Source organism: Dipodomys merriami, unplaced genomic scaffold (genome assembly GCF_024711535.1).
Source record: "Dipodomys merriami isolate MVZ:Mamm:240054 unplaced genomic scaffold, mDipMer1.0.p SCAF_10, whole genome shotgun sequence".
Taxonomy (NCBI): Eukaryota; Metazoa; Chordata; class Mammalia; order Rodentia; family Heteromyidae; genus Dipodomys; species Dipodomys merriami.
The window spans coordinates 3,266,270-3,293,872 of NW_027202271.1; the positions used below are offsets into that span (position 1 = coordinate 3,266,270).

The window sequence follows — 27,603 nt, forward strand, 5'->3', positions numbered from 1 at the left end:
GGGATGTGTACTCTGTAATAGACTTTTCTTTTCTAACTGTAGTGACATTATTTTAGCATTTTTTTCCTTTTTTTCTCTAGTATGGTTTGAACTCAAGGCCTTTCTTGCTCACTTGGCTTATTTGCTAGCCTGGTGCTCTACTTCTTGAGCCACACTTCTGCTCAGTTTTTTGCTGGTTATTTTGGAGATGAAGTTTCTCAGACTTTTCTGCCTAGGCTGACCTTTGAATCTTGATCTTCCAGATCTCAGTCTCCTGAGTAGCTAGGATTATAGTAATGAGCTACTGGAACCTAGTTTTTTCAGTGTTTTAATGTTGATGGATATTTTAAATTTCTTTTTCTCTTTTCAGTACTGGGGTTTGAATTCAGGGCCTCATACTTGGGAGTTAGGGGCTCTACTACCACAGCCCTTTTTGCCTTCTTTTTAGGATAGGATCTTTTTTTTCAGGTAAATTTTTTGTCTAGAGTTGACCTCAGATCATTATCCTCCTACCTATTTATGCTTCCTCAGTAGCTGGGATTACAGGCATGAGCTACCAAAATCACCCATATTTTAATATAAGTAGTTTTCTAGAAATAGGAAAAATTCATTTAAAATAATAAACTAAGCAGAACATACTTTCTGTGGTCATTATCAAAACTTGAACTTGAGGATATGTTTGTTAAAATTTGGCCTTTTCTAGTTGTTGGGTGTTTTATGTAATTTGGCCTCTAGGAGGCAGCAGGAGCTAATGTAAAATTTCTTGATTCTAAAGGGAATCTAGTCCTTTGAACTTTTAAGTTTGAGGTAGGGGAGGGGGGAGGCTGGGAAGGGATGTGAAGGGTAAACCAAAGGAGGAGGGTGCAATGCTTGGTAAGAAATGTACGCATTATCCTGCCCATGTAATTGTAACCCCTCTGTACAGTATGTTCACAAAGAAAATTAAATTAAATTAAATTTAAAAAAAAAAGAAGTTTGAGGTAGGAAATATTTGCTCTCTGAATCATAACTTTTAAAATTGGGAATAACATAGTAACAAGTGATAGTCTTATCTAAGTCTTATGAAAGGCTACTTTATGATTGTGTTATTCTCTCTGGACTACTTAAAAAGGAAAAGGGTTTAGTTTTGTGATTGTTGTAATAGCCATCTGACAATAGAGAAGGCTGAATGAATAGTTTCAAGCTGGGCATGGGGACACATACTTGTAATCTTAGCTCTCAGAAGTTTGAGAGGAGGATCCAGAGTTCAAGGCCAGATGGACACTGGTGGCTCAGGCCTGTAATCCTAACTTCGCAGGAGTCTGAGATCTGAGGATAGAGGTTCAAAGCCAGGCTGGGCAAGATTACAGGCACAAGCCACAGATTCCCTCCCTTCCCCGCTCCCTTTCAGCTAGAAGTTTTCCTATCTCCAAACTAGTAATCTTTTTTTTTTTTTTTTCCCAAATGATTTCTTCAGCCTTAGAAGCTCAGAAGTTGAAGAAAAATTCCATGGTACTTAAGAGGCTTGCTTACTTGGTGAATTTACTAGTAACATTTCCATTTATTCATTTGCTTTTCTCCTTTCTTTGTTTTGCCAGGTAGTTTGCTTATCTGCTGTGAATGTAGCAGTAGTAGAATTTGAATTCACATATTTATACAGAGTACTGAAGAAAGTCAGACAGCGGAACAGAAACCTTCTGGGACAATTTCAAGAATGTTGAGCATTTTAGAAATGGAGTGAAGAAGGTTGTGTGTGTGTGCATGCATGCTGTGCCTTTCTGCTCCCACAGTTTCTATCCTTTGCCTTTTGTTCAATACTGGGCCTCATGCTCTCATTTGGCTTTTCAGCTTTTTGCTGGTTCATTGGAGATATGAATCTCTTGGATTTCTTTTCTTTTCTTTTTTTTTTTTTTTTGGGGTCCAGTCGTGGGGCCTGAACTCTGGGCCTGGGCACTGTCCCTCAGCAATTCAGCTCAAGGCTAGCACTCTACCACTTGAGCCACAGCACCACTTCCGGCTTTTTTCTTTTTGCTTATGTGGTGCTGAGGAATCGAACCCAGGGCCTTGAGCATGCAAAGCAAGCGCTCTACCACTGAGCCACCTTCCCAGCCCATCTCTTGGATTTCTTTGATAGGCCAGCTTTGAGCTGTGGTTCCCACTCACTAGGTGGTTAGGATTGCAAGAGTTTTGTTGCATCCCCCCATCCCTGCATTTTTTTTTGGCTAACCATGGAGGACCATGCACAGCTTTTCTAGTTTGAATATGACTGGAAGCCGATAGAAAAGTGGACAAACATAGGGTCTCAAATTAAAGTGTCAAATTGACACTTTAATCACAAGGATTCTAAAAGGATTATTTGAGAAGGACCTTTTCAAATTATTTTTTGAGGCCAGCAGACTCTCAGGGTCAAGAAAACAGTCAGAGGGAGTTCTGATGCATTTAATAGTATCAGACCCTTGAGCATTACCAGGATCCAGGTGTTACCCTGGCTCCTATTTTGTTCTAAGTGCCTCTTCTTCCCCATCCAGCAGTGGCTTTGCCTGCCAAGTTTCCTCTAGTCCAGCTTTTAGCTGGTTTTTTTTTTTTAATAGAGTCTCTAGAATTTTCTATTTGGACTAACTTTGTACCATGATACTCCTCTGGATTTTAACCTCCTGAGTAGCTAAGATTATAGGTATAAGCCACTGGTGATTTGAATCACTCAAGCTGCAAGAGGAGAGGCCATTTTCTACTTGCATGTGTCTTTAGTCTCTATAACTAACATTTAAAAAGTTAGCAAATACAATCATTTAACAGGCTCTCTGGGAATTTTCTTTTCATTAAAAAAAATATAAAGCTAGGTGCTGGTGGCTCATACCTATAATCCTAGCTACTCAGGGGGCTGAGATCTGAGGATTATAGTTCAAAGCTAGTAAGGGCAGAAAAAGTCCATGAGACTCTTTATCTCCAATTAACCAGCAAAATGTCAGAGATAGAGCTTTGGCTCAAGTAGTAGATTGCCAGCCTTGAGCATGCCAGCCTTGAGTAAAAAAGCCAAACTAATGTATGAAGTCCTGAGTTAAAGCCTCAGTGTTGGAACAAAAGAGAAAAAAAGGAGAATGAAAACCAAGGGGAGGGAGGTCTTTGTTTCTTAGCTCCTTCCTAGAGTTTATTGGTGGCATTGGTTTGGCAGTTGATCACTGAGACACAGGAGGTAATATTAGATCCTCTATATCCTTTCAGCCACTAGGTAGCAAGAGAGGGTCAAGAGTTGGTGGCCAATCTATAAGATGCAGTATCTGCTTAGCTGAGCCTGTGCCACAGGAGCCTAAGTGGAGTGTGGTGGAACAGGTTTCCCCAGGGAGAGAATTTATGTATACAGTTATTTCCCCACTCCACCCCCCTTTTTTTTTGCTGGTGCTGGGCCTTGAACCCTGAGTGCCCCTAAGCTCCTTTTGCTCAAGGCTAGCACTTTACCACTTGAGCTACCACACTACTTCTGACTTCTTCTGTGACTATTAGAGATAAGAGCCTCATGGACTTTCCAACTGGCTTCAAACCATGATCCTCAGATCTCCGCCTCCTGAGGTGCTAGGATTACAGGTGCGATCCACCAGTGCCCAACTTCTATAGTTCTTTGGTTTTTTTTTTTTTATATTACCTATATATATATATATATATATTTTTTTTTTTTTTTGGTTGGTTGTAGGGCTTGAACTCTGGGCCTGGGCGCTGTCCCTCAGCTCTTCAGCTCAAGGCGAGCGCTCTACCACTTGAGCCACAGCGCTACTTCCTGTTTTTTTTTTTAATTGTGAAAATACTGTACAAAGGGGTATAGTTATTTCTATGCTACTTATTTTTATTCTACTTCTGATGATGAAATTTATTACTTAGAATGTGTTATCATCGTTGTCGTCTCCTTCCTTCCTTTCTTCTTTCCTTCCTCCTCCTTCTCCTCCTCTTCCTCCTCTTCTGCCATTCCTGAGGCTTGAACTCAGGGTCTGGGTACTGTCCCTGAGCTTTTTTGTTTTTTTTTTTTTTGCTCAAGTCTTGTGCCTTACCACTTGAGTAGCTAGCATTATAGGCATCAATGAACTCTTGGTGCCTTACTTCTTCTAATGCTCTTTTCTTTTTTTTTTCTTTTCTTTTTCTTTTCTTTTCTTTTCTTTTTTTTTTTTTTTTGTCAGCTGTGAGGCTTAAACTCTGGGCCTGGGTGCTGTCCCTCAGCTCTTCAGCTCAAGGCTAGTGCTCTACCCCTTGAACCACAGCGCCACTTCCAGTTTTCTGGTGGTTTATTGGAGATAAGAGTCTTACAGACTTTCCTGCCTGGGCTGGCTTTGAACCTTGATCCTCAGATCTCAGCCTCCTGAGTAGCTAGGATTACAGGTATGAGCCACCGGCACCTGGCTTCTAATGCTCTTTTCTGATCTGTTTGTCTGGTCTTGATAGTGGGTTCCTGATCCAGGTTTATTAGTGGTCAATTGGCAACATGGTGCTGAAGTGAAAGGAAAAGACAAACCATTTAAAGTGTCTTCCAGATATCCTTGGTGATGGCAGTGGACTTTTTCACTGTAGTGTTTCCATGGCAACCAACAGCATGATGCTTTTATGCTAGTTTCAGGAGAGCAGTGAGTAGCAATGCTTTACAAGTAGTGCATTTCAAACTTTCTGACCACAGCCCAGTACAAAGCTTGTCGCATGGGCATGTGCGTGCAAGTGCACGTGTGTGTGTGTGTGTGTGTACACAGACAAGTGCTTTATATACTGATTTTCCCTTCTTTCCCTCAGGCCCACTGTTGAGATGAAAAACATAGCTCAAAAACCTTCTGCCTTAGAGAAAAATAAACCTTTTTGCTTTGTTTTTGTATGTTAACTGAAGCCCTTCCAGGTTGTCAGTATCCAAAGGCAAAGTTGGAAATGAGAAAGCGCCCTCTTGAGGTATGCAAGGCTGGACCTAGACATTGGCACCTCTCATAGTGCTTTCAAGGCTATTGCCATTCCCACAGCTCACTCCAGGTTGCCTTGTGCTAGAGCTGAGATCTGAGGCAGTGAGAAGAGGGAGCAAATGCAGCCCCAGGACTGTGAGTCACAGCTGAGATTCTTGTAAAATCTTGTCATTGTTGGATCTGTGGGTTTGTGTTAACTTTACATCACTTAGTGAATATGCTTGAGACAACTTTAGAATTCAAGTGTGAACTCTTGAATGAAAATTGACTGCTGGCTCAGATGCTGACTGAGTAGCAAGACTTCTTGCTTATAACTTGGTGTTTGATTTCATTTGCTTGCCACAGACTCACACACACACACACACACACACACACACACACACACACACACACTTTAGTTTGGACTTAGGGCTTTGCACGTTTGTTTAGTTTTCTTTCTCAAAGCTGATGCTGTACAACTGGAGCTACACTTCTATCCTTGATGTTTTTTGCTGGCTAATTTGAGATGGATTGTTGCAGATTTTTCTTCTCAGATGAAACTTTTCTGATCATGGCTTTGTCCTATGATCCTCCAGATCTCATCCTCTTTAGTAGCTAGGATTACAAGCCTGATAACTGGCAATGTAGCTAGGTTTGACTTGTTTATTCAGCACAACCATCACTACTGGGAAGACATGCAAACAAACTCTAAAGACTCTAAACAACTTGTGTTTAAGTCACATAGGTAGTAAGAAAAGGTAAAGCTTCAACTAAGGTCTGCCTTTATGCTAAAAATCCCTTTACTATTGAGAATGCCAGCCAGGTACAGGTCATTTTTGCCTGTAATCCTGGCTACTTAGGAGGCTGAGATCTGAGGATCCTGGTTCAAAGCTAGCTTGGACACAAATCTGAGAGACTCTTAATCTCCAGTTAGTCAGTAAAAAACTGGAAGTAGAGGCTTAAGTGGTAGAGCACCAGCCTTGAGTGAAAAAGGCAAGGAAGAGTGTAAGGTCCTGAATTAAAGCCCCAGTACTAGCGTATACATATACAAAAGTGAATTCAGGCTCCAGTACTGGCACATACATATACAGCAGGAATGTCCCTGTCCAGAGCAACTGTTTGAATTAAAATGCTAACTCTCTGGGCAACAAGCTAAAGAGCACAAACTAAGAAAAGTCTCACTGTTGGAAGACAATAATTCCCCATTAGATATCCAAGGTGTGCCTCCTTTTGGAGATTGACCACCAGAAATCATTTCCTTTTCCTGTAGCAGACCTGGAAGTGTCCCTGTTATGTGGTGATGTGTGGTCTTCACTTGTTGCTCTGAAAGCCCAGGGAGGGGACAGGTGATATCATTGTCAACCTCACTGATGCCCAGGAAGTTGATACCCAGAGTTGGAAGGAGAAAGCTGTGAGCAGCTGTTCACCTGTTTCCAGAAGCTCTGATCCTGTGGGTGAGAAATGGAATGTTGTGGGGTAAGGCTCATACCTGTAATCCTGGAATTCTTCTGAGGAGGCTGAGATCTGAGGATCCTGGTTCAAAGCCATTTTGGGCAGGAAAGCCCTGGAAACTGGTACTTCTGGCTAGTCAGCAAAAAGTCAGAAGTGGAACTGTGGCTTTAGAGTGCCAGCCTTGAGCAAAAAAAGTTCAGGGTTAGCTCCTAGGCCCACAGTACGCGCAGCTTGTACTGTACTGAAACACACACACACACACACACACACACACACACACACACACACACACACACACACACACACACACACACACACACACACACACACACACACACACACAGAGGAATAAAACAAGTAGAGGAAGAAGGCCATGTAATGCTCTTGTTATGAGGATGTTAGAACACAGCCGTGGGAAGAGATTGCTTTGGTGGTGGTCTCTAATACAATCTCAGAAGGAAATTTTTTTTATAAAGTTCTATACTTTTCAGACATTTTATGTAGCCAATAAATAGCCAACTCAACAGAAAGACCTACCCTGAGCTCCTTACAGCCTTAAGTTTCTTTTAGTTTTTACTGAACTCTTATTTGCATGTAATCCAATGAAGCATGTTATGTATACAAACATTGAGTCAGTCATTGATTTTTTTAGTGTCTGACCTCAGCCATCTGAAATTCATATATCCATAAAGGCTTAAAGAAAAATGTAGTTGGGAGCTGGTGACTCAGGCCTGAAATCCTAGCTATTCAGGATGCTAAGATTTGAGGATCCTTGTGGTTCAAGTAGTAGAGCACCAGCCTTGAGTGGAAAAACCAAGTGAGAGCTCAAGGTCCTGAATTCAAGCCTCAGTACCAACACACACACACACACACACACACACACACACACACACACACACGTCAGTCAGTGCTCTTCTTAGGAATCTGATAAGGGATATTAAAATGTACCTGGATCCAGCTGTTTTAAGATTAGTCATGCTTCAGAGTGTTATGGTAGGAAGAAAGATTAGGCTATTCTACCTAGTCTAGAAAGGCCATTTGGCCTTCGTTGAGTGACTGTGTAGATGTGACACTGCTAGGCTTTGGCTGCTAAAGGGGGCTCTATGCCTGCCAGAATTCTCCACAGAAACAGAATTAATTGTGTGTGTGTGTGTGTGTGTGTGTGTGTGTGTGTGTGTGTATGTGTGAAGGAGGAGGAGAAATAGACTCATAGCATTGTAGAAGTTGGCACATCCAAAACCTAAAGAGTCCAGATGAAATCCATCCAGAGGTAGCTGCTTGAGAATTCCCTTTTACTTTGGAGCCCTCTGCCCCCCCTCTCCCATCTCCCCACTCCCTTCTATTCAGGCCTTCAACTGATTGGATGAGGCCCACCCACATCTGCCCACAGGGAGGGCAGTCCACTTTCCTCAAAGCTCACATTATTTAAAGTTAATCTCATTCAAACCACTGTCCAGTTGTCTCATGAAATTACCTATAACCTCTCCCTGTGAACTGTGTTACTGACATGTTTATAGGGTATCCCGCCAAGCCTGCCTCTTTTTCTTTTAAATCAGAGTTTAGCATCTTGTTAGATAGAAATCCTGAAACCTACTTGAGTCCAGTAACTGACAAATAAGAACTTTGAAAGCTGGGTGTCAGTGGCTCACACCTATAATCCTAGCTACTCAGGAGGCTGAGATCTGATGATAATCATTTAAAGCCAGCTCTGGTAGGGAAGTCCACGAGACTCTTGTCTTCAAGTAAACACTGAAAAGCCAGAAGTGGAGTTGTGGCTCAATTGATAGAATACTAGCCTTGAGCAGAAAACTTAAGAGGCTGAGTTCAAGCCCCTAGACCTATACCAAAAAAATTATATATATGTATAGGTAGTATATGTATAATATATAATATATAATTCATATAATATATTATTATATATATGCACACATGCACCATATATATGGTAAAGAATATGGGGAGTGGTAAAGGAAGAGGGTGTGGGTATAGGTCAGTATGGTTACTTTGTGGGTTTGTCACTGCCTTGAGGATTATGGTTTGGCCAGAGACCAATGGCCCCTTTCTCTTGTTTGGCCTGGAATGCACATTGCTAAACACAATGCGGTTGGGGTGGTGGTGGCAGTTCCTCTTGGATCTACAGGGACATCTTGTCTTTTTTCTGGCACAGTGGCTTGGAGATCTCAGGAACCTGTACTCCTGTCACTTCCTGTCATTGCATTGAAGAATCAGATCCATACCACATGATCGTTTTACCTTAGCACCTAGTGTCCAACCCCCACTATTTCCTGTAAACTGTGCAGGAGTCCATTTTGAGAGGGGTGCTTATGGTGTTACTCATACTTGGGACAAAGCAACTACAATCATATGTCTTTTAGCCAGTGCAGGATAATATCCAAAATGAAGGAGAGGAGAAGGAAAAGGAGAAGATGGGAGAGAAGAGGAAGTAAAGAAACTACTCTATTTCTATAGGTCTCTCCCTCTCACCCTCTCCTCCTTTCTCCTCTCTCCTGGTACTAGGATTTGAACTTTCTCTCTTTCCTCTCTCTCTGTCTCTTCTCTCTCCTCTTGCTACTCTGTGCTGGTACTGGGACTTGAACTTGGAGCTTAGATACTGTCCCTGAAGTCTTTTTTTTTTTTTTTTTAATATGGAACAGTGTATTTTTTTTTTGTCTTTTTTCTTTTTCTTTTTTTCGTACTGGGGATCGAACCCAGGACATTGCACTTTATTGCACTTGCTAGGCAAGTGCTTTACTATTGAGCTACATCCCGGCCTGGCCCTGAACTCTTTTACCAAGTTTAGCACTCTACTATGGGAGCCACAGCTCCACTTCTGGTTTATTGTGGTTAATTGGAGATAGAGTCTCTCAGACTTTTCCTGCTTGGGCTGGCTTTGAACTATGATGCTTAGATCTCAACCTTCTAGGTAGCTAGGATTACCAGCATGAGCTGCCAGCTCATTTCCTGTTAGAGTGGACATAAATGTGGTTCATGTACAATACCTCAAGCACCTTTTAAAGTACTTAAAAAAAGACTTAGAGGCTGGGAAGGTGGCTTAGTGGTAGAGTGCTTGCCTTGCATGCATGAGGCCCTGGGTTCGATTCTTCAGCACCACATAAGCAAAAAGAAAAAAGCTGGAAGTGGCACTGTGGCTCAAGTGGTAGAGTGCAAGCCTTAAGCTGAAGAGCTGAGGGACAGCGCCCAGGCCCAGAGTTCAGGCCCCACGACTGGACCCAAAAAAAAAAAAAAAAAAAAAAAAGACTTAGACTTTTAGAAAGCAAGGATTTCTTTAGTTTAACCTGTAAAGAGAATGGTGTGTGTTTTCTCAGTAATCACTTACAGCAAAATGTTCATTAATTAAAAATAGCTTCTCAATACAGGAAACAGCTTATGTAGCAGCTTCTGACACTATTCTAAAAACAGTGTTGAGTGGCTTTATGCTAAAGAGCAGTGAACATTGATTCTGTGCACATAAACTCAGGTAAAGCTTTCTGGATTCTAAGCAGGATCTCTGTCCTTGGTGTTGATGTTTTTCTGACTCTAAGAGTCTTGTGTGTATGTGTGTATTAGGTAGGAAGTGACGTTGTCACCCAAACTGGGCTTTCTATTACAGATTTCTACCAGATATTTTTATGCATATATAAATAGTAATATGTTTTCTGCACATATATTTATTCTGTTTCCTCAATTTATTTCATTTACATACTGTAATTTTTCCACTTCTTTTTCTCTCTTTCTCTTCCCCTCGCTTCCCCCTATGCTCTCCCCCATCATTCCCCCTTTTTCTCCTTCTTCCCTTTCTTCCTGTGTCCCTTTCTACTATCATGGGGCTTGAACTCAGGGTCTGGGCACTGTCCTTGAACTCTTTTGCTCAAGGCTAGCACTCAACCACTTGAACCACAGCTCTACTTCCAGGTTTTTGGTGGTTAATTGGAGATTAGAATCTCATGGACTTGGGCTGGGAAGGTGGCTCAGTGGTAGAGCGCTTGCCTTGCATACCTGAGGCCCTGGGTTTGATTCCTTAGCACCACATAAGCAAAAAGAAAAAAAGCCGGAACTGGTGCTGTGGCTCAAGTAGTAGAGTGCTAGCCTTGAGCTGAAGAGCTAAGGGACAGTGCCCAGGCCCAGAGTTCGGGCCCCATGACCGGAGCCCCCCCCCCAAAAAAAAAGAATCTCATGGACTTCCCTGCCCAGGCTGGCTTTGAATCTTGATCCTCAGAGCTCAGTCTCCTGAGTGGCTAGGTTTATAGGTGTGGGCCTGAGTGCCTTCCTCCCACAGTCATCTATCTGCAGTTGTCCCTCTTATAAGGGGATTATCATTACTGGTCCTACCCTAGCAACATAGAAAGTTTCCATGACCTGAAATGCAATCATGGCTTTTCATAGGACAGACTGAGAGACAGGGGTACATTAGGCAAGGGTATATTAGTCCAAATCAGCATAGACAAGGCCAGCAGCTGCCTCAGTCTGCGAGAAGGCCAGTCTGCTGAGATCTGGTTGGAGTTCCTGATCAATGTGAAGAATCTTTGTTGAGTGCTGGAATCACAGGTTTGGAAGACATGCTATTTTGTCCCCTCTGACTGCCTTTAAGATTCCTATTCCTACCAGAAAACCGGAAGTGGCGCTGTAGCTCAAGTGGTAGAGCGCTCGCCTTGAGCTGAAGAGCTGAAGGACAGCGCCCAGGCCCAGAGTTCAAGCCCCACGACCGACAAAAAAAAAAAAAAAAAAAAAAAAAAAAAAAGATTCCTATTCCTTGGTTATTATAAGATCATTTGGTGACTGTGGCTCTCTCGCTCACTTCTTATTTATTTATTTAGTACTGTTCTTGGGGCTTAAACTGTGGCCTTGCTTGCTTGTCCCTCAGATTTTTTTGTTCAAAGTTAGTGCTCTACCACTTGAGCCACATCTTCAGTTCCAGCTTTTTGGTGGTTAATTGGAGATAAGCATCTCATGGATTTTACTGCCCAGGCTGGCATTGAACCACGACCCTCAGATCTCAGCCCTTGAGAAATTAGTATTACAAGCATGAGCTACTAGTACATGGTCCTTACTTTTTTTTTTTGTCCCTGACCCTGGGGCTTGAACTCAGGGCCTGGGTGCTGTCCCTGAACTTTGTTTTGCTCAAGGCTTGCACTCTTCCACTTGAATCACAGCTTCACTTCTAGCTTCTTTTACTGGTTAATTGGAGATAAGTCTTGTAGAATTTCCTGTCCAGGCTAACTTTGAAGCATGATCTTTAGATCTCAGCCTCCTGTACAGCTAGGATTAAAGGCATGAACCACTGACACCCAGCTCTTCCTGACTTCTTAATGTTTATGAGTTTACTCAGTATGCAAGGCCTTACCATAACTGGTGTTCTTGATGCTTGGTAAGGCCCATCCTTGGCCAGCCTTGCTATATGGCCCATGTCTTTTTGCACATTGTTTTCTGCTGAAATGGAAACACTGTGTGTGTGTGTGTGTGTGTGTGTGTGTGTGTGTGTGTGTGTGTGTGTGTGTGTGTGAAATCTAATTTTAGAGAAAGGGTTTCTGGCACAGAGCTCTTGGGCTCAAGTGATTCTCCTGCCTTGGCCTCCAAAGTTGCTGGGACTGTATGTCTCTGTGCCAGATATAACTTGATTAATATTCATCATTTAGGGCTGGGAAGGTGGCTCAGTGGTAGAGTGCTTGCCTTGCACGCATGGGGCCATGGGTTCGATTCCTTAGCACCAGATAAGCAGAAAAAAGCTGGAAATGGCACTGTGGCTCAAGTGGTAGAGTGCTAGCCTTGAGCTGAAGAGCTGAGGGACAGCGCCCAGGCCCAGAGTTCAAGTCCCACAATACACAAAAAAAAAAAGGGAAAGAAAAAAAATTCATCATTTAGATCTATGAAACTTCTCCTAAGATTTAGAAATGTGTTCCATACCTACTGATCATAAGTAGGAGGCTTTATGTTTCCAGGAGGAAAAAGGTTTATTCTGCATTATAGTTCTTCATAAATTTCTCTTTAAAATCCTGGTAGGATTGGGCACTGGAGCTCATGCCTATAATCCTAGCTACTCAGGAGACTGAGATCTAAGGAGCAAAGTTCAAAGCCAGCCTGGGAAGTCTGTGAGCCTCTTATCTCCAATAAACACTCAGAAAAAGCCAAGAGTAGTGATGTGGCTTAAGTGGTAGAGAGCTAGCTTTGAGCAAAAATAAATTCAGGAACAGATCTCCAAGCACACACACACACTTACACACACACACACACACACACACACACACACACACAATATCAATATCAATATCTATATATCTGGGCACTGGTAGTTTCCTGCCTGTAATCCTAGCTACTCAGGTGGCTGAGATCCATCAAAGCAAGCCCCGGCAGAAAAGTCCATGAGACATCTCCAATTAATGAGCAGAAAACTGTAAGTAGCACTTGCTGTGGCTCAAGTGATAAAGCCCTAGCCCTGAGTGAAAAGCTCATGGACAGTGCTCAGCCCTGAGTTCAGGCCCCATGACTGAACAACAGCAACACAAAAACAAACCCCCGAAACCAAAAATGTGGTAGATTCCCTACTGATATCTTTGGGGATTGTATCTCAAGGTGATAGTAACTCCTGTGAATCTTGGATATAGGGCTCTCTCTGTCCCTTGGAGTGGCTTTAAGACAGATGCTAAGTAGAAATACATTTGTGAGTCTTAGAAACTGCACTGTCTGGTTCAGATGGCTCTGAGGCACACTCTTAATAATCTCCAAAGTACTTTGGGTTTGTTCTTGAGAATCAAAAAGTCTGGTGTCTTTCCCAGCAACATTAGTTGTTACCTAGGAAATCGATATAGATGTCGGGCTCTACCTCAGATCTACAGAAACCAGAAATTACTGGGGTTGGGCCCAGCAATTTGGATTTTCAATAAACTCCCCAGTTCAGTCTGATGCACACCAAGTTTTAGAACTAGTGATGTAACTGGAAAGGTGAGCAGCCACCTACCTTCATGAGCTTTTACCAGAAGATTTTCCCCTCTTGATGCTGCAGAGCCTGGCAGTGCTGGGTTTGGCCTTTGCCCTGAGACCATCTCTTACTTTGAACATCTTTGGCAAAGATGCTGAAATGAAGAAATGTTTTAAATTCTGAGCTGTAGTCAACTCCTTTCTATTTCCTCTAAATTTGGCTTAAAAAAGAATCGGAGTTTCTTGTTAGTTCATTGCTCCTTATTTATTTATTTATTTATTTATTTATTTATTTTTTGGGTCCAGTTGTGGGGCCTGATCTCTGGGCCTGGGCATTGTCCCTCAGCTCTTCAGCTCAAGGCTAGCGCTCTACCACTTGAGCCACAGTGCCACTTCCGGCTTTTTTCTTTTTGCTTATGTGGTGCTGAGGAATCGAACCCAGGGCCTCATGCATGCAAGGCAAGCGCTCTACCACTGAGCCACCTTCCCAGCTCCTTATACTTTATTGTAGGCAGCTAAAGTAAGATGGTTGACACATTTTTTGTATATGTTTGTCAGTATTGGGGCTGAGCTCAGGGCCTCACATTCTCACTTGGCTTTTTCTGCACAAGGCTCACCTTCTACCACTTGAACTACAGTTCTACTTCTGGCTTTTTGCCGGTTAATTGGAGGTCAGAGTCTCATAGTTTTGTCTGCCCAGGCTGGTTTCAAAGTGGGAGCCACAGATCTCAGCCTCCTGAGTAGCTAGGATTACATATGTGAGCCACTGGTGCCCTGTTGGTTGATAATTTGAACATTTTCTTTTACTCAGATCCATGAGTTCATTAGCTACCTTAAAGTCATCTACATTATTGCATTAAATGGCCTTGCTAACTATTCCTAGATCTCCATTTCTCCAGCCACCAATAACATTTCTTAATAGCTTTTCAAATCTTTATTAACAGCATTTAGCTTTGGTCTACTAGCTGGACCAAAAGCCAGGGCATACTTGGGTTTTACTATAAGCAGAGCCCGCATTTCTGGTTCCAAATTTGGCTTCAGTTATCTCTTTGCTGCATAACAAACCACCCCCAAATTTAGTGACCTGAAATGACAATCATTTTCTTGCTCATAATTTTCAAGTTGACCAGAGTTGGATAAAGATAGTTCTGGCCAGAGCTGTCAGCATGGGTATCTCTAATAGGTTTTCTGTTTTATTTTTTTGGTAAAGTTTTAAAATTGTTATTATAAAGGTGATATACATGGGCTGGGAAGGTGGCTCAGTGGTAGAGCGCTTGCCTTGCATGCATGAGGCCCTGGGTTCGATTCCTCAGCACCACATAAGCAAAAAGAAAAAAAGCCGGAACTGGCGCTGTGGCTCAAGTGGTAGAGTACTAGCCTTGAGCTGAAGAGCTGAGGGACAGCACCCAGGCCCAGAGTTCAGGCCCCATGACCAGACCCCCCCCCCAAAATAAATGATGCACAGAAGGGTTATAGTTATAAGCCAGGTAAAGAGTACTTTTCTTTCTTTTTTTTTCTTTGGCCAGTCTTGAGGCTTGAACTCAGAGCCTGGGCACTGTCCCTAAGTGTCTTTTGCTCAAGGCTAGCACTCTACCACTTGAGCCACAGCACCACTTCTGGATTTTTCTGTTTATGTGGTACTGAGAAATTGAACCCAGGGCTTCATGAATGCTAGGCAAGCACTCTTATCAATAAGCCACATTCTCAGCCTGCAGCCTGCTTCTCTTTTCCTTTTCTTCTTCTTCTTCTTCTTCTTCTTCTTCTTCTTCTTCTTCTTCTTCTTCTTCTTCTTCTTCTTCTTCTTCTTCTTCTTCTTCTTCTTCTTCTCCTTCTCCTTCTCCTTCTCCTTCTCCTTCTCCTTCTCCTCCTCCTCCTCCTCCTCCTCCTCCTCCTCCTCCTCCTCCTCCTCCTGCTCCTCCTCCTCCTCCTTTTCCTCCTCCTCCTCCTCCTCCTTTTCCTCCTCCTCCTCCTCCTCCTCCTCCTTCTCTCTTTCTCTCTCTCCTTTCTCTCTCCCTCCCTTCCCTTTCTTCCCTCCCTTCTTTCCCTCCCTCTCTTCCTGCCTTCCTTCTTTCCTTCCAATCTTGGGGCTTGAACTCAGGGCCTGAGTGCTGTCCCTGAGTTCTTTTGCTCAAGGCTAACGCTCTACCACTTGAGCCACAACACCACTTCCGGCTTTTTCTGAGTAGTTTATTGCAGATAAGAGTCTCATGGACTTTCTTGCCCAGTCTTGCTTTGAACCGTGATCCTCAGATCTCAGCCTCCTAGGATTAAAAGCCTGAGCTACCGGCACCCAGCTAAGAGTACATTGTTTTGGGACAGTGTTACCTTTTCCCTCTCTCCCAGTTTTTCCCTCCCTGTCCCCATAGATATAATTCATTTTCACCATAGTGTCTAATGAGTACCACTGTTCAACCTTTGTCACTCCCTTTCTGTGTACCCCTTTACCCTCCCAAAGGCAGATAAACAAGACAAAAAGATAAACAAAAACAATGAAGAAAGAAATCCTCATTTCCATATCCTGGAATTCATTTCAATAAATATTGTTTTATATGATCAGAGGCACAGAGGCATTGCATCTTTGTGTTCCTTCCTCAAGAACATTCTCCTTTGTTTCTAATAGGGTTATAGATGATGATGATGATAATGATGATTTTGTTCAATCGTGGGGCTTGAACTCTGGGCCTGGGTGCTATCCCTGAGCTCTTTTTGCTCAAGGCTAGCCTTCTACCACTTCTGGTTTTCTGGTGGTTAATTGGAGATAAGAGTCTTGTGCACTTTCCTGCCGGGGCTGGCTTCAAACTGTTAACCTCCAATTTCAGCCTCCTGAATAGTTGGGATTACAGGCATGAACCACAGGCACCTAGCTGGTTATAGATTTATTTCCAAGCTCCTAATAGGACTGACAACTAGGGTTGAGGATTTCAACTTCTTAGATTTGGTTTAATTTCTTAGTTCTCCTCTGTTTAGGTATTGCTTTTGCATGTGAATGCTGGAACTTTCTCAGAGCATGGCAGCTACATTCCAAAAAAGTAGGAAGAACTTGTCAGGCCTCTGAAGGATGAGACTAGCACAAGGACTTTTTACTCTTCTCTGTAGGACTTAGCAGCTGTAGGTCTAGTTCAACATCAAGCGGCTGTCATCAGCCCATTACTATGTAGTAGCTTCTTTTCTTTCATAGAACAAAAGGTTAGTAAGGTCATGAGGTCTAGGCACTGCTGGTTCAGGCCTGTAGTTCTAGCTACTTAGGAGGCTAAGATTTGAGGATTGGTTGAAGCTAGCTGGACAGACAGATAAATCATATTAATTCTTATCTCCAATTAACCAGAAAATAGCTGGATATTGTGGTGTGACTCAAGTGGCAGAGTGCCAGCTCTGTGTGAAAAGTCTAAGCAAGAACACAAGGCTGGGTACAAGTGGTTCACACCTTGTAATCCTAGCTACTCAGGAGGCTGAGCTCTGAGGATTGTGATTCAAGCCAGTCCAAGAAGGAACATCGATGAGATTCTTCTCTACAATTAACCTCCAAAAAGCCAGAAATGGAGCTGTAGCTCAACTGGTAGAGTGCTAGCCTTGATCAGAAAAGCTCAGAGACAATGCCCAGGCTGAGTTCAAATCCCAGGACTGGCACAAAAATAAATCCCAGTACTAGTTCAAATCCTAGTACTGATAATACACATAAAGCATGGCATTGACCACTGCTAAATATCCCCATGCTGCTGATCACATGTATGGTGTATATGTGTGCACCGTTATATGTTATAGACCGTGATAGACAATTTGCTCCAGGAAAGTTAGAATGAACTTGTGACTTTAAATGAGCATCATTATTCCACAATACTGTGAAATTTGGGAAATTATGTAATCACTTAATCACAATTATAAAAAAAAAAGAACCTCGGGGAAGGTAGGGAGGAAAGGGATGGTGGGGGAAAACAATGGAGGGGGTAACAATGCTCAATAGGAAGTGTACTCATTACTTTGTTCATGTAACTGTAACCCTCTGTATAGTATCTTTACAGTAAAAAATTTAAAAAATAAAAAAATTATAAAAAAATAGGGCTGGGAAGTTGGCTCAGTGGTAGAGCACTCGCCTTGTATGCGTAAGGCCCTGGGTTCGATTCCTCAGCACCACATAAGCAAAAAGAAAAAAGCCGGAAGTGGCGCTATGACTCAAGTGGTAGAATGCTAGCCTTGAGCTGAAGAGCTGAGGGACAGTGCCCAGGCCCAGAGTTCAGGCCCCACAACCGGAAAAATAAAAATAAAAATAAAAATAAAATAAAGCATGGCACTGGACTGTGCTTTTCATGAAGGCTGCCTAATATACCATGACATTTGGAGAAGCTGTCCTGTCTACTGCCTGCCTTCTTGAGAGAGTGACTGCATGTTGTCATGCCCAATGTAAGGCCAAATCTGAAGCACATGATTGTGGTAAAGCTAGAGGGTGAAACTGGGGCAAAAGAATTTCAGGGCCGGGCTGGGAAGGTAGCTCAGTGGTAGAGCCCTTGCCTTGCATGCATGAGGCCCTGGGTTCAATTCCTCAGCACCACATAAGAAAAAAGAAAAAGCCGGAAGTGGCACTGTGGCTCAAGTGGTAGAGCACTAGCCTTGAGCTGAAGAGCTGAGGGACAGCACCCAGGCCCAGAGTTCAGGCCCCACGACCAGACCCCCCCCCCCACACCGCAAAAAAAAAAAAAAAGAAGTTGCATATACTTTTGCTCTGTAACTTGGGTCGTATATGAGGTTATTTATAGTGAATAGCTCCTTAAATTTTGTTAAATACTTGGTAAACTTTTCCCTGTTCAATTTGGAGTTCAATTTAAAAAAGAAAAAAATTAAATTACTGCACTTGCAATAGTAACTTGATAGAGGTTATATTTAATCTTGCAGGTTTGATAGAATCTGACTGGTATTAGATCTTTGACCTTTATTTTCTCTTTTTCACTTATTGTTGTATTGTTGTTATAATGGTTTGGGTTGTTTAATGTTGAATTTTTTTTTTTTTTTGTGCCGGCACTGGGGCTTGAACTCAGGGTCTCCTCTTCCTCTTGCTTAGCTTTTTTACTCTAGGCTGTCTTTTCTGTCACTTGAGCCACACTTCTACTTTCAGCTTTTTGCTGGTTGTTGGAGGAGATAAGAGGCTGACAGATTTTTCTGTCCCGGTGTTCAGATCTCAGCCTCTGAGTTCAAGCTTCAGTATTGGAATAAACAAAACAAGACAAAAAAAAGCAATATTGGTGTTATCACACTCCCAGACTTCAAACTCTACTACAGACATATGGTAACAGAAATAGCTTAGCAGTTTAGAGATTTGCAAAAAACTAAGCATAGAAGTTCCCTACAATCCAGCCTTGTCACTCTTGGGCAGAACATTACAAGTCAGGATACTGTAAAGACCCTGGCACATCCATGTTCATTGCTGCACTGTTCACAATAGCCAAGTTATGGAAACAGTCCAGATGCCTTATAATAGATGAGTAGATTAAAAAAAAAATCTTTGGGGATGGGAAGGTGGCTCAGTGGTAGAGCGCTTGCCTTGCATGCCTGAGGCCCTGGGTTCTATTCCTCAGCACCACATAAGCAAAAAGAAAAAAGCCGGAAGTGGCGCTGTGGCTCAAGTGGTAGAGCGCTCGCCTTGAGCTGAAAAGCTGAGGGACAGCGCCCAAGCCCAGAGTTCAGGCCCCACGACCGGACCCCCCCCCCAAAAAAAATCTTTGGCACTTATACATTTATCCATTGGAAAGAGTATTAGAATATTATGGAAAGTATGCTGTGGCTCAAGTAGTAGAGCGTTAGCCTTGAGCACAGAGAGACTTAGGGCCAGAGCCCAGGCCCTGAGTTCAACCCTCAGGATCAGCAAAAAATAAACAGATAAATTGTAAATACCAAGAATATTTGTTATTTGCAGGGAAGTGGATGGAACTAGAACATAGCATGTTAAGTGAGGTAAGCCAAGCTTAGAGAGACAAGTAGCATATGTTTTCTCTCTTGCGGAAGCTAAATCTAAAATAGCACTGGAAATGATAAATTATACATGGTTCTGTATATTTACACACAAACAGACTAAAGGAGGATACACTTAGAGGGAGCTACCCAAAGATGTAACTCTGGATATCTAAAATACTTACCAAAACAAATTCCAGGAAATGAAAATATGTTGTTGTTATTGTTGTGGTTGTTTTGTGGTTCTTTTGTTGTTTTTTTTAAATAAAACTTTTCAAGGGACAAACAGGATGGGGAGCCTAGGAGTAGAGGGAATAAAGGCAAGCAAATGCAGTCATGGTATTCAATATATACTATGTAAAAAATGAACTATGTAACTTATGGGCAGGGATGGGAGGGGAAAATGGGGGAAGGTGAGGAAGAGATGATATTGTCCAAGAAGAAGTGTACTTATTCCCTGACATGCAATTCTGACTCCTGTGTAATACTCCTAAATAACAGTAATATATATATATATTTTTTTTTAAAAAAACCAATCCATCTCCTCCCCTCCCCCCAGTCAATCTCAAAAAGTCATCTGTGCATGATTCCACTTGTGTGATTTTCTGTAACACAAAATGCTAGAGCTGGATGACAGATCAGGGATGGTGGATGTCTGATGACAGAGATCATGGGCAGGAGGTCTTTGTGGGGACTGAATTATTCTGTATGTTGATTATGAGTAGATGGATCAGTCATGCCAAACACAGCAGCCTGATTTTGATATTATACTTGGTTATATAAGATGTCATCATGGGAGGAAACTGGGTGAAGGGCATACTGAATCTTTATGAACTATTTTTGCAATTGTGCACCTATGAATTAGTTCAGAGTAAAAGTGAGAAAAGGAAGATTGAGCCAGGTGCTGGTGGCTCACATCTGTAATTCTAGCTTTTCAGGAGGCTGAGATCTGAGTATTGCCATTCAAAACCAGCCTAGGCAGGAAAGTCTGTGAGACTCCTATCTCTAATCAACCACCAGAAAGCTGGAAGTGGAGCTGTGGCTCAAGTGGTAGAGTGTTAGCTCTGAGTTCAAACCCTAGGACTGGCACAAAATAATAAATAAATAAATAAATACATACATACATATATGCATACATACATACATACATACATACATACATACATAAAATGGAAGATCTACCCAGACATTAGACTACTGTTCCCTAGCCAGAATTTGCTTCTTTTTTTTTTTTTTTGTCCCTGAGCTGTTTTTGCTCAAGCTAGTGCCCTACCACTTGAGCCACAGCTCTGCTTCTGGCCTTTTCTTTTTGTAATTTATTGGCAATCAGAGTCTCATGGATTTTCCTGCCCAGACTTTGAACCATGATCCTCAGATCTCAGCCTCCTGAATAGCTAGGATTACAGGCATAAGCCACCAGCAACCAATCAGGGGTTGCTTTTTAAGACTCAATTTTTTAAATTAGCTAAAATAAAGTTGATTTCACTTCCTTGGTTACTCATGTCATGTTTCAAATGTTCCTGTGGCCTCCTGATTGTCACAACCACAAAATGCTTCCATCTGCCAGAATGCACCGCTGGGCAGCTTTTGTTTGTGATGTCAGTTAGAAGTAACTTTGGCTCATATAATTTTTAAAAAATAAGTTCTTTATAAATCTAAAGGTAGTTAAAGAAATGGGTTTAATGTTTGTTTTTTATGTTTTGTGATTTTTTTTTTGAGGCTCTATCCTATATTGTAATAAGGAAGTGAAACATTTGCTTCATGTTCGAAGTTGGAGTAAGGGTTTATACTTTTATCTGAATAGCAGCTACAGTTCCCACCAGCCCCCAAATCACAGTTCAGTTGATACAGGATATTGGCAAAATAGAGGCAATCGATGCAGGGAAAAGAAAAATAAAGTTTCAATGTCTGGAGATTTCTGGGACTTTTTGTTGACTTCTGCCTCTTAGAGATGGGATCACTCATGGTAGCTTAACCATTGCAGAGGAAGTACAGCAGACCCTAAACCAGAAAGCTATTTCGAGTTTGAAATGACCTTGAGGAAGTGACATATTGGCTCTTTTCGTTCTTTGTCACAAACCAGCAAACTAGGATGAAAGCTGGGTAACTACATGGAGACTGCAAGGCATGCTGTTCTAAAGCTCTCACAGTCTTCTGGGTTAGGTATAAAAATGGTGGGCTCTTCAAATAGGTTAAATACAAAGTTTTGATATTTGCATGATCAAAATGACCTTTAAGGTAGAAAGAGGAAGTTTATCAAGTGTAAGAAAGTTCTTGGTTTTTAGTTTAGGAAGAACACATACCAATTAAACAAAAACGTAGGGCAAAATTTTTAGTTACAGATAGTCTGCAGATGGTCTTAGGTTCCCATCCATAAAATGCATCTCTCAGGCAACAGCTTTTAGTTAGTGTTATGAGGCAGTCACATGGTAAGTGAAGTGTACAACTCTAATTCCTGATGATCAAGTTGATTTAAGCAAGATGAAGAATATAATAATGTTGTGGTTAGGAACAGATAAATAGCTTTGCTCATTCTCCTTTCATGAACCTTTGTTTTTGGCCACCTTTGTGTGGGTGGGTGTATGGGGGGATAATGCCAAATTTAGCTTTCTAACACAGTTGAAATCCATGGTGCCTAAAACAACTTTAATGTGTAAATGTGTATAGAGTAAATTGGTCAAAAAATCTTGATTTGAAGCCAAAAGAGATAAATCTGTTTTTAGAAAGTCTAGCAGGAACTGGTGCTCATGCCTTAATTTAACTGTTTCTCAGGTAGCTGAGATTTGATTCGAGCCAACCTGGGCATTCTGAGACTTTTATCTCCAGTTAACTAGCAAAAGACCAGAAGCAGAGCTGTGGCTCAAGTGGTAGAGCTCTAGCTTTGAGAGAAAAAGCCAAGTGGACCAAGGCCTTGAGTTCAAGCCCCAGTACTGGCACACACACATAAAGTTACCTGAGCTGGGCACAAGTGGCTCATGCCTGTAATCCTAAGTACTCAGAAGGCTGAGATCTGAGAATCACAGTTTGAAGCCAGCCCTAGCAGGGAAGTCAGTGAGACTATTATCACCAAGTAACCATCAAAAATCCAGAAGTGGAGCTGTAGTTCAAGTGGTAGAGCATTAGTCTTGAGCACAAAAACATAGGGACTGTTCCTAGGCCTTGAGTTCAAGCCCTAGGACCAACATAAAAAAAATTACCTGGGCTTTCTTTGTGGCTGCCATACTTATTTTTGAGAAGGAAATGGAAATTTCTTTGGCTTTGGGGGTGGGGGTGGGGTGGGGAAGGAATAGAGAGAGCTTTCGTAATTTCACTATTCAACATTTTTTATAGCATTTCTTTTTTTCTCTCTCTCCCTCTTGCTTTTTTTTTTTTTGGTGCTGATCCTAGGGCTTGAACTTAAAGTCTGGGTTCTGTCCCTGAGTTTGTTTTGCTCAAGGTAAGGCTAGTGCCACAGCTCCACTTCTGACTTTTTGGTGGCTAATTGGAGACTAAGAATCTCATGGACTTTCTTGCTAGGCTGACTTGGAACCACAATTCTTAGATCTCAGCCCCCTGAATAGCTAGGTTTAGCACCCAGCTCTTACGGGATTTCTTAAAGCTTTATAATGGCAGTCCTAAGATTTCTTCAAGACTTGTTTGTAAGGGATATTTCTGAAGTTCAAAGCAGTGTGTACGATCAAAGCACATGCAGTTTGTCCCATCCTCACTTCACCCACAGTATTCTCCAGCTCACTGACTTCTTGTTGAACTAACCATCATGGGGTTTTGAAACATACTACTTGCGTAGTTCTTTGGGGCGGCCTCACAGCCAGAAGTTGTGAAACATAACTGTGCACTTCCCATTGTTTAGTTCTTTACCATGTTGAACACAAGATGTGTGCCTGTGTGCTGTCTCGATGCAGAATGCCTGTAGACTTTACCAACAAGTCACAAATGCAGATTTTTCCTCGGACAGCAGGAAATAAATTGATCAGAAGAGCCAAACGTGCTGCCGGATGTCATTTGAAGCAAATCCTTTATGGGGTGCTGTGAGTACTCTCATTTTAGCATTGATAGTTCTGAACTATGTCCCGGATACAATGATGGGGTTGTGTGTGTGTGTGTGTGTGTGTGTGTGTGTGTGTGTGCGCGCGCGCGCGTGCGTGTGCATGCGTGTGTGCGCACGCATGTGTATGCCAGTCCTAGGACTTGAACTCAGGGCCTGAATGCTGTCCTTGAACTTTTATGCTCAAGGCTAGCACTCTTACCATTTGAGCCACAGCTCCACTTTTGCCTTTTTGGTGGTTTATTGGGGATAAGAGTTTCACAGACTTTCTTGACTGGGCTGGCTTTGAATTGTGATCCTTAGATTTCAGCTTTCTGAGTATCTAGGATTTCAGGCATGAGCCACAAGTGCCCAGCTGGCGTTTTTTGTTTTCTGGGTTTTTTTTCATTTTTTGTCAGTTGGGGGGCTTGAACTCTGGGCCTGAGCACTGTCCCTCAGCTCTTCAATTCAAGGCTAGTGCTCTACCACTTGAGCCATATCGCCACTTCCGGCCTTTTCTGCTTATCTGGTGCTGAGGAATCGAACTCAGGGCCTCATGCATGCTAGGCAAGCACTCTACCACAGAGCCACCTTCCCAGCCCTTGTTTTTTAAATACATACAAAATGAGGTGATGAAGTCACTGGAAGTGACAGGCAAATTGCACTATTATTGGAAAAAATATTGTGTATCATGCTTATAAAAGTTTCATGCTGTATGTTTTAATAGAGGTGTCTGATCTGGTTTTTAGGGTCCAAGACCAGTTATTTGAGGGAATAGCATATGTGCCTCCCTGCCTGCCTGCCTGTCTGTCTGTCTCTGTCTGTCTGTCTGTCTGTCTGTCTGTCTGTCTGTCTTTCTCTTCCTGAGACCATACCACAACAGCATGTCCTGGAGCAATCTCTTTGTAAGGACTGCATGAAATCAACTGTGACTTATCAGCATCTGAAGTCTGGTTGACGTGACAAGCTTCTTCTCTTAAAGTTAGTCATAGAACTGTTTTAGGCGAATGTCTGTTCAGAAAAACGTTTAATGGGGGTGGGGGGAGGATAAGGTGGAGGGAGGGGAGGAGTATGGGAAGGGATGGGAAGGGGAAACAACAAGGAGGCAACAATGCTTGATAAGAAATGTACTCGTGGGCTGGGAAGGTGGCTCAGTGGTAGAGCACTTGCCTTGCATGCATGAGGCCCTGGGTTCAATTCCTTAGCACCACATAAGCAAAAAGAAAAAAGCTGGAAGTGGCGCTGTGGCTCAAGTGGTGGAGCACTAGCCTTGAGCTGAAGAGCTGAGGGACAGCGCCCAGGCCCAGAGTTCAGGATCCACGACCCGACCCAAAAAAAAAAAAAAAAAAAAAAGGAATGTACTCATTATCTTGCCCATGTAATTGTAACTCCTCTATACGGTATTCTCACAATGAAAAAGAAAAACGTTTAAGACATTTTTGGTGAGAAAGAGAAAAGTAAGTATCCAGGCATAACCTACTGATAATTTTTTGACATGTTTTTTTTTTCTCCTTGTAAAGCTGAGACCATGTCATATGGGCATTTTGTATCACATGTCTCCCAGGTGGAGGTCCCAGTGAACATTACATTACATGATTTGTAACTACTAAAAATACTCAGAAATACCCATTTCAGTTATATAATATATGTGATACTCTGTCACCATATAGTTCCCATACATTAGTTAGCACATCACTTTTGTTGGAGTGTGTGTGTGTGTGTGTGTGTGTGTGTGTGTGTACACAATTAAACTCAGGGCCACATACTCTGGCTTGGCTTGCTTGCTCTGCTGGCACTCTACCACTTGAGCCACACTTCAGTTATGGCACTTTGCTGATTACTTGGAGATAAGAGTCTCACAGGCTTTTCTACCTGGGTTGATTTTGAACCTATATCCTCAGATTTTAGCGCCCCCCCCCCCTCCCGTGAGTATCTAGGATTATAGTTGTGAGCTGCCAGCACTCAGCTCTAGATTTTTTTTAAAATTTGGTTTATAAATAACTGTGAGAAGAAAACCAGTTTTTAAGATTATCTTGCAAGGTGCCTCAGGGAGAAGACCCCCATTGTATATGTAGTCTTGATTTTAAGATATTAATAATATCCTGATCTTAGATTCTCAAAAAATTTTTTAATCAGTGTATACTAGTCGTAAGGGATTTTGTTGTTACATTTCCATGTATGTGTGTGGTCTACTCCAATCAATCTCATCTCTTCTTTCACTCTCACTCATTCCTTCAGCTTCCCAAGATAATTTAAACAGATCCCATTGGTCTGTTTTCATAGTTGCTATCTATTTTGATGGTGCTCATTATGTTTCATTCTCCTTGTTAGCCCAGCCTCCTCCTGCTAGTTCCACTCCCAGCCTACTTCTCTTTCTCTCACCTCCTATCTCTCTATCTCCCTATTGACCAACAGCAGCTCTTTAAGCTGCTTTCAATTATATTTGCAGTATACTTCAAAATTATTCACCCTATTTTTTGTGTGGTGAGAGGATGGTTCTGGGGCTTGAACTCAGGGCCTGGACCCTGTCCCTGAGCTTTTTTTTTTTCTCTCAAGGCTAGCACTCTGCCACTTGAGCCACAGCTCCACTTCTGGCATTTTTGATAGCTTGTTGGAGATAGGAGTCTCACAGACTTTCCTGCCTAGGCTGTCTTGGAACTACGATGCTCAGACCTCAGCCTTTTGAGTAGCTAGGAGTCATTACCCAGTTGACTTTTCCTCCTCCTCTTCCTTCTCCCTCCCCCTCCTCCTCCTTCTCTTCCTCTTCTTCTTCCTCCTCCTCCTCTTCTTCCTCCTCTTCCTCCTCCTCCTCCTCCTCCTCTTCTTCCTCCTCTTCCCCCTCCTCCTCTTCTTCTTCTTCCTCCTTCTTTTTCTCTTCTTCTGTAAATTAAAAAGAAATATTGTTATTATAAAGGTGATGTGCATAGGGGCTACAGTTACATAAGTAAAAAGTGTGTTTCTTTATGGACAATATCACCACTTCTTTTTTAAGGACAAATACTGCATTAAGATTTTCAGTAAACACATATACATTTATTGAAATCTCTAGGTCTCACATTCTAAAAAGTTTTACTGCTATGTAAAAGAGTAAAGTGGAATGGGATCTAGTTTTGCAAATTAAATTTACAAAGGAATTTTATCAAATTGCTGGACCAGTGAGGAGGGTTGAAGGAGCATCGTGGAGCCAGGACTGCTGCTTCCATACCCAAGACTTTGCATGGGTAGAAAAGTAGACCAGTCTTGCAAGATCAGTCAAGTGTGCTTTGTGCAAATACTGTGCCTGGAAAGACACAGATTCACAGTGTGTTGGCACATGTTTTCTTTGTTTTACCAGTTTAGAAATGGCCTGAGCTTCTCCTAGTAACAGCTTCAGAGAAAAGCAAATGCCTTTTGTCCTTTATTCTCTTTATGCTCCTCCCACTTCCTCCCTAGTCATAGACCAAATGATGTACTGGTCATTCTAGGGAGTGAATGGATCTGATTTTTAGAAAAATTGAGTTTAGGGTGGGGGGAGGGGGGAGGCTGGGAAGGGAGGTGAAGGGTAAACAAAGGAGGAGGCTGCAATGCTTGGTAAGAAATGTATGCATTATCCTGCCCATGTAATTGTAGCCCCTCTGTACAGTATGTTCTCAAATAAAATTAAATTAAATTAAAAAAAAAAAGAAAAATTGAGTTTACTCATAAATTCCCAAATGCTGCTTCTAATCTAAAACTTAAAGGCACATAGGTAAATTTTGGTAAAAATAGAAATAGCTGGGATAATGTGATTATACACATAGCCCAACTATGGAAGATTGGAGCCTTGAAATTATTTTGGATCAGAAAATTTGAGTGTTTTTAAGATTTGACTTAAGACACTGAAAGAATTTATTTTTTATTTACCCGGCCTCTGTCTCCTCCTTGCTAGTTTAGGTGGTGATATAAAGTGATACCCTGACTTCTTACAATCTTATTTAAGTTTTCTGATATTCATTTTGTTGATTGTTTGGAAGTGTTGCTCTGTAGAGGTTCATTCGTGAATATCCTCAAGTAAATTGTGTATGGGAGCATATGTATGTGTATATATATGTATATATATGTTTGTTTACATGGGAGATTGTATCTTAGTTTTAATAACATCAGCATTTGAGAGAAAATATGCATTCTTTTTGTAAGGGAAGGCAGTGGAAAGGAGCAGATGAATAAAAAAAAGGGAGTAATAGATGCGTTCATATGTGATAAAGGAAGTGGGAAACATGAAATGAGGCTGAAGGAAAGGGACAGGATATGGGAGAATGATGAAAGTGGCAACTCTGAACAGGAAGTTTTAGATGCTGGATATGTTAAAATTATAACCCCTTGAACAACTTTCTAGAGTTCAGAAAAAAATAAATAAAAAAAACAAGTTGCCAGGGGCTATCAGCTCATGCCTGT

The 27,603-nt window shown here is 42.0% G+C and overlaps 1 protein-coding gene across 2 annotated transcripts in view; it reads left to right on the top strand.

Annotated features, from left to right (window-relative positions):
- The window catches only part of Fgd4 (FYVE, RhoGEF and PH domain containing 4), a 212,625-nt gene that overhangs the window by 39,386 nt on the left and 145,636 nt on the right, over positions 1 to 27,603 (top strand). The window contains exon 1 of one of the 2 annotated variants that reach the window (XM_070038725.1): positions 22,514 to 23,194. The exons of the other annotated variant lie outside the window; for it this stretch is intronic. Within the exon in view, the coding sequence (XP_069894826.1) occupies positions 23,185 to 23,194 (10 nt within the window). The 5' untranslated portion in view covers positions 22,514 to 23,184. Of the gene's footprint in view, positions 1 to 22,513; positions 23,195 to 27,603 lie in introns of those variants that run through there. 2 annotated transcript variants of the gene reach the window in all.